The sequence below is a fragment of the Catharus ustulatus genome, chromosome 6, assembly GCF_009819885.2.
Source record: "Catharus ustulatus isolate bCatUst1 chromosome 6, bCatUst1.pri.v2, whole genome shotgun sequence".
Lineage (NCBI taxonomy): Eukaryota > Metazoa > Chordata > Aves > Passeriformes > Turdidae > Catharus > Catharus ustulatus.
Genome location: NC_046226.1, coordinates 8935149 through 8941923, shown reverse-complemented (window position 1 = coordinate 8941923; position 6775 = coordinate 8935149). Strand labels below are relative to the sequence as shown.

Sequence of the window (6775 nt, the reverse complement as noted above, 5' to 3'; positions counted from 1 at the left end):
GCAGCAGCAGCAGGAGGAGGAGGAGGAGGAGGAGGCGAGGGGGAGGGCGCAGCCGGCAGCGCGCACCGGCCGGCGCGCGGGGCTGGCCGGGGCGGCGGGGCCATTGTGTGCTCCAGACGGGGACACGGCCGCTCGCTACCGCACCCTCGCCCGCACCCGCGGCTCGCAGCAGCGAAAGTATCGCGAGAGCGGCCGGAGAACAACCTGCTCCGCCACAGCCCCGCGCCGCGCCCGCGGAGCGCCCGCGCCGCCGCCGCGCACATGCGGACGCCGAGCGCCGCCGCCGCCCGCCGGTGAGTAACGCGGGGAGACCGCGGGGCGCGGAAACGCGGGGGAACTCGCGGCCGCGCCACACCCCGGCGGGGGGAAGTCCTCCCCGCAAAGTTGGGGAGCGCGGCTGTGCTGGGGGAGATCCCGAAAGCGGCTCCGCGGTGCTTCCCTCCGCCGGCCCCCCCAGCGCTGCGCGGAGCCGGGCACCGGCGAAGGTCACCGCGGCGGGCTGCGGGGAGCAACTTTGCGGCGGGAGGTGGGGTCCGGGCTGGGGGCTGGTGGTGGCGAGAGTGTCGGGGGGGGGCGGGCTCGGGGCAAGTTTGTGGGATTTAATCGCGGGCTATAAATGGGGCTGCTGGAACTTTAAAAGGCAGCAAGCTGTGGTTGGCTGGTAGCGAGATTTGGAGTAACATATGGCATTAAAAGGCGCACAGCTGGAGGTAGCATTTCCATCGCAGTGAAGTCAGAGCAGCTGACTCTCCAGCTTGCGGTGTAATTAGCAAACCGAGCACTCTCCTTCCCTCCCTCCTCCTCCCTCCCGCCTGCCTCTCTCTCTCTCCCCTCCCTCCCTCCCGCCGCGCCTCGGTCGCACTCGCACCGCGCTCCCTCCTGCCCGCCCGGCTCCGCGCCCGCGGCCGGCCCCGCCGCGCCCCGCGCAAGGTAAGCGCCCGGCCGCGGCACGCAGCCGGCTGCAGCCTCCGTCCTGCTCTCCCGCCGGCCTTCCGCCGCTTATTTTCCTCCTTGCCTTTTAATAACTTCAAGGGAAACTTTTTTTTTCCTCCCCCCGTGATCCCCCGCCCTTTTCGCGTGCGGGGGCCGGGGCCTCTCCCCCCGGTGCTCCGCGCCCCCCTCCCCGCAGAGCCGCGGCTCCCCCAGCGCCAGCCGCCGCTGTTTTGTTGTGATTCGGTGCATAACGACTGAGGATAAAGTTTAAATGTGTGTGTGCGTGTGTGTGTGTGCGTGCGTGACGCGGGGAATATGCTTTATTAAAAGATGCCCCAAATTAGCGTTGCTGGGAAGACAGCCTGGGAGTTGATGCTTTTTTTCTTTTCGGGGGTGTGTGTGCGCTTTCCTCTGCTTAATTTTATTAAAGTGCTTAGTGGGAGAAACAAAGGTTGGAGGGGCTGCTGCTTTACTAGCTTTTGTTTACTTACAATCAAGTTTTTCCTGTTCGGAGCAGGTGCGAAAGGATGAGAAGCATGTTGTGTTGGGTTTTTTTTTTTTTTCTCCCCCCCCCCCCTTCAATAAAACTATTACAGACAATTAACAGTAAATGTTATCTCCAAGGCTGTTTCTTTGGCTTGGGTTACCAAAAAGCCGATCTGTTTGTTACAGCTGCTAGGAGGCTTTAGTTTACAGTAGCATTCAAGTTTTTCCTGTTTTGAACAGGTTATGAAGGAAGAATGGAGTTTCCAGACCATAGCCGCCAGTTGCTGCAGTGTCTGAGTCAGCAGCGTCACCAGGGCTTCCTGTGTGACTGTACTGTTTTAGTTGGAGAAGCTCAATTCAGAGCTCACAGAGCCGTTCTTGCCTCTTGCAGTATGTACTTCCATCTTTTCTACAGGGACCAGTTAGACAAAAGGGATATTGTGCATCTGAACAGTGACATTGTCACAGCCCCTGCCTTCAGCCTGCTGCTCGAATTCATGTACGAGGGAAAGCTGGAATTCAACAGTCTCCCAGTGGAAGATGTGCTGGCTGCAGCGAGCTACCTTCACATGTATGACATTGTGAAAGTCTGCAAGGCAAGTTGAAAGATAAAGAATTATGTTCGGAAGAGAAGATTAATGATGAGGCGGCTAGTTTGGAGAAAGCGGAGCATTTTCTAGACGCCGGAGTGCCCCTGGTCCACGAGTTGACCCAGGAAACAAACAAAAATTCAGCGTTGCAGAATACGAGAGAGCAGCAGGCAAAGAAAAGGTCAGCAGTCACCCGCCTGGTCCTCTGATCATATAAGTGTCAGCTCTGTGCCGACAGAGGCAGAACCGTGCGCCGCAGCAGCTGGAAAAACAAAGGCTAATGTCAATAGTTCCACAGGACCTTTGTCCCAAAGGTCTGTTAACCATCCCCTGGCTTCGAGTGATGTGGACTGCGCGCTGGATTTGTCTTTCAAGCCCGTGCCGGGGAGAGATTCCTTACACCCCTCCTATGTCTTTGGACAGCTGGCTTCCGACAGCCAGCAGCAGGGTACCGAGCCACTTGTTAAAGATGAACAAGACTTGCTGTCAGATCAGGAGGACAGCGAAGCCAGGAGTCCAGAGAGTCAGCATTTTGGGAATTCAGCCAAAAGCCTAGTGACAGGGTTAGGACACATGTTCGCGGGGAATGGCAGCTCTCATGCCCGAGAGGAGGATATAGATCAAGAGCGAGACGAGAGCGAGGACGACATGGATTCGTCGGACATCTCCTCGGGCGTCCTGGTGCCTCCTGGGCATATCTGCATTTGTCCCCTCTGTAGCAAGGTGTTCCCGAGCCCGCACATCCTTCAGCTGCACCTGAGCTCTCACTTCCGCGACAAGGACGGCTCCCGGACCCGCCTGTCCCCCGACGGGTCGGTCCCCACTTGCACCCTCTGCGGAAAGACTTTTTCCTGCATGTACACGCTAAAGAGGCACGAGAGGACTCACTCTGGGGAGAAGCCCTACACCTGCGGCCAGTGCGGGAAGAGCTTCCAGTATTCCCACAACCTCAGCCGCCACGCGGTCGTGCACACCAGGGAGAAACCCCACGGGTGCAAGTGGTGCGAGAGACGCTTCACGCAGTCCGGGGATCTGTACAGACATATCCGCAAATTTCATTGTGGCCTTGTAAAGTCCTTGGTTGTTTGAGATGTGTGACTTTTGTTTGGTTTGGTTGTTTGTTTTGGTTTTTTTTTTTTTTAATAACTATCTACAACCGCACCCCCCAACCCTTTTAAAACAAAACAGGAAAAAAAAGGCAGCATCTGAATTTTAATTTCGTTTTCTGCTCCCTTTATTTGTTTTGGTGATATTCACTTCAGGTATATGATCTTTAAAAGATGCAGCGGTATACACTCCAGAGGCCTTTTAATGCACTCCTTCCACCTCTCCATCTCCCCCCTTCCCCTGCCACCCTCCCTTCACAGTCCTTTAGGTCTTCTCTTGTGCGCCATGTTACATTATTAATGTGAAATGATCTTAAGTAATTTTGCAATGATTTAGCATCAGTTTTCACACTGGAAGTACTTGCTTTGTGGTCAGGGTTTTGTTGGTTTGGTTTTTTTTTTTTTTTTTTAACCTTCTTTGAAAAAAAAAATATCATCAAATTCTGGAGAACAATTTGGCTTCCATTAAGCTCCCCAAATGCCCTCTGCGTTTTGCAGAGAAACATCTGAAGAGATGGACTATGATTTAAATACATTTTGGTGAACAGAAACCTGTCCACACGTTGCAGAGTGGGCAGATGTACTTTTATTTTACAGAGCTAGATGAGACATTGAATTGGCCCATATTTGAAAGGGATTGAGGATTCCTGAGTTTGTCTTTGGTACTGGTCATTTTTTATTCTCTTTATTCCATTAATACTGTTCTGCAGTTGGTCCTAAAATCTAAATGAGAAATTTTTGCCTTGGGACTTGACTTAAATTTTCCCTTCCCACCCATCCTCCTCACTGGGCTGACCTGCTGAAAAGCTGCTTTTGAGCATAAAATGTGGATGGAAAAACACTTTCTGTCTGCAGCATATTCACTCCCAAAATGTTGAAGGATGCACGTAGGACATAGAAAAAAATTGTTAATGTGTGATATTTTCATCCCATATCAACATCCAGAGGCTGATCCCATTCCCCTTGGAGGGGACAGCAGCTTTAAAGTGGCCAAATGCCCCTCCTGATATCAGGTTTCTGGGGTTTTGTTGTTCAAGGTAGCTCACGCCTTGTGCATTAGGAGACCTGCTGTCTTGCCTGAAAAGTTTGCTGCCATGTTAAAACCAGCAGCATGAAATTATATTTTATTTATTTTTGTGAAGTTGGCAATTCCCTCTGAGCTGAATTGTGTGCAATTGCTGGTGTTCCCAAGAGACAGCACGAAGATGAACTGCTGGAGGGAAAGCATGGCCTAACTTTTTCCCCACTTCCCACCTTTTCTGGGGAAGTTTTTGGGGGTATTTTTTTTTAATTTTATTTTTTTTTTTAGTTGCAACCTGAGCTGCCTGTAACTATAGCCAGTTTTACTCCACATGATTCAGTTTCTTGCCTATTAGATCATTTGGTCTGTGCATGTCGGTGGATATCACTTTGTTCCCTTCCAGTCAAATTACCCATTCAAGGTACATGTACATGGGACTGAAATATGATAATAATAATATCTGAGGGCTGTGAATGTCCTTCTGCTGCATTAGCATTGCTTCACCAGCTTTCTTGACACTCCTGGAGTTGTTTGGTGAAACTTAAGCGTGTGTTTTAAAATTAATTTGAAGCACTGAGTTAGATTATTTTTAAAGTTGTGCTTAAAATACTGTATTGCATCTTATGAAGAAAAAACTTCCCAATGCCTTTCCCCCCCTCTGGTCCAAAAACTGAGCACTACCTACATAAATAATATGGGACTGACTTTTTTTTTTTAATAAGTACTTCCTCTAAACAAAATCAGGATATACTTGTTACAGCCTCTTGTTATTCATCTCTTAAACTATGAATGTACATGTAATGTGAAATTTTGCTTTTATTTATAGTTTTGGGGTTTGTTTTCAGTTTAATTTCTCAACTGTAAAAATTTTTGCTGAACCTGTTACATATGAAAGTTGTGGGAGAGTACTGTATCTTGAACATAAGTGGCTTTGGTACTGTGGTCTTATTCTACTTAATCAGTTTTTTCTTTTTTTTCTCTTTTTTATTTTTGCTGTGATTGGAAATAGCACTGAACAAAATCTAGTAAAATTAAGTTATTTTTCTTTCTACTAAAATTAAGTTATTTTTTTCTCCTGAAGATACTTGATATAGTATTTATTAGATTTTTTTGTTTTGTTTTTGAAGTGGAATTATTACTGTTAATCTATTTCAAAACTAGTTAATTTACACTTTAAATTTTATAACAATGGGTTTTGCATGTTGAGCAACATGTAAAGAGTTTAATGTAGAGTCAGCATTACCGAAGCTGGTAATCTTAATTTTGCATTCTTGTGACACTTCTGTTTGCATTTCAGTCTTCAATTACTGTTTGTTTTTATTTTTTTTTTTAGAAGATCATAAAATAGGATGTGCCATAAGAACATCATTAGCGTATGGAGCAGGGAAAAGTTGAAACAAGTTTTTGTCTGATCTTAGTAAAGAAATAATTCATTAAACTGATGCTATGAGCATGCTCTGTGCTGCAGTGAATATGGGGCAAAAGTTGTTTTTGTTTTGTTTTTTTTTAAATAAGGAAAGAAAAGACTTTCTCATCCTTGACTACATCATGAACACACTGTTCCCATAGTCTGGTATTTGTGTTCCCACTCCTCTTAGCTTGAATTTCTAAAGTAAAGAAATGTTTGCACTTATTTTTGTTCTTAAGGTGACTTTTTTTGGCTATTTCTCTGTGTGTCTCTTATTTTTAAGTTGCAATAGCTCGGAGCGTGTTTCAAAATGGTTCATGGCTCTGTGGAGAAGTACTAAACCATGGCACACTTAACACTTGTCTCTCCATAAACTATTTCTCTGTGGGGCAGTTGCTGTCTCCATAGGGAACAGTCCTGCTCTGCGTTTTAAACACTGGATTTGTCTTCTACTACAAACAAATACTGTGAAGTTAATGTAAAAAAAAAATCATTGATATTTTTAATTGTTTTTAATCTTGGTGCAGTTCAGATTAAATATGTATATTTAAAGACACTAATTTTTGTGGGAGAGTTTTATAGTATACAGTATGTAGAAAAGCTATTGGAATGGAATATATTTTATAAAATGTTCTATCACTGTTTTATAGTGAACTATTTTTCCTTCAGTGTTAGTGTAATACTGTTAGTCTAGATATGACAATCGCAGGAAGAGTGATTCAGGCTACTGTTAGCGCTTAGTTTTGCGTGGAGTTCTGTTTGCAACTGTATTGGTATGTGCTGTACAATGTGACAATCGTGACTAGGATTGTTGTCTTTATAAATTTACATGAAATAAAACGTGCTAGAATTGTAAGCTTGAGCCTCCTCCCCCCTTTAGCAGAAGGGGTGTGGTGTTTGGGATTTTTTATGATGTATTAATAATGATGACTTTAATTGCAAGTGTTTTATAATTTGCCACTTTAAAAAATTTTATTGCTATATCCTCTAATAATTTCTTTCTCTTTCAGGGCCATCTGGAATTTTAGGCATGTAAGGAGCTGCTGTGTCTCAGTCAGAGCCTGACTGAGCATTTCCTTAGTGACTGGGCTGGACCTAAACCAGCACCACTTCTGCATTCTGACTGGGGTTTTTGGGGCTGTTTGCAGGGGCTCAGCATTCCCTGTGTGCCCTGGGGAGGCTGTGGGCCAGCCCTGTCCCCGGTGATGCTGGTGACAAACCTGTGAGCACA

The 6775-nt window shown here is 46.5% G+C and overlaps 1 protein-coding gene across 1 annotated transcript; it reads left to right on the top strand.

Annotated features, from left to right (window-relative positions):
- The first annotated feature begins 905 nt into the window (after positions 1–905).
- Positions 906–3115, top strand: LOC116997206 (zinc finger and BTB domain-containing protein 18.2-like). Its single transcript, XM_033061544.1, is given in 5 exon segments — positions 906–930; positions 1660–2010; positions 2013–2123; positions 2126–2203; positions 2206–3115. Coding segments are annotated over 4 exon segments (1419 nt in total). The 5' UTR covers positions 906–930; positions 1660–1673; the 3' UTR covers positions 3099–3115.
- Positions 3116–6775: the final 3660 nt, after the last annotated feature.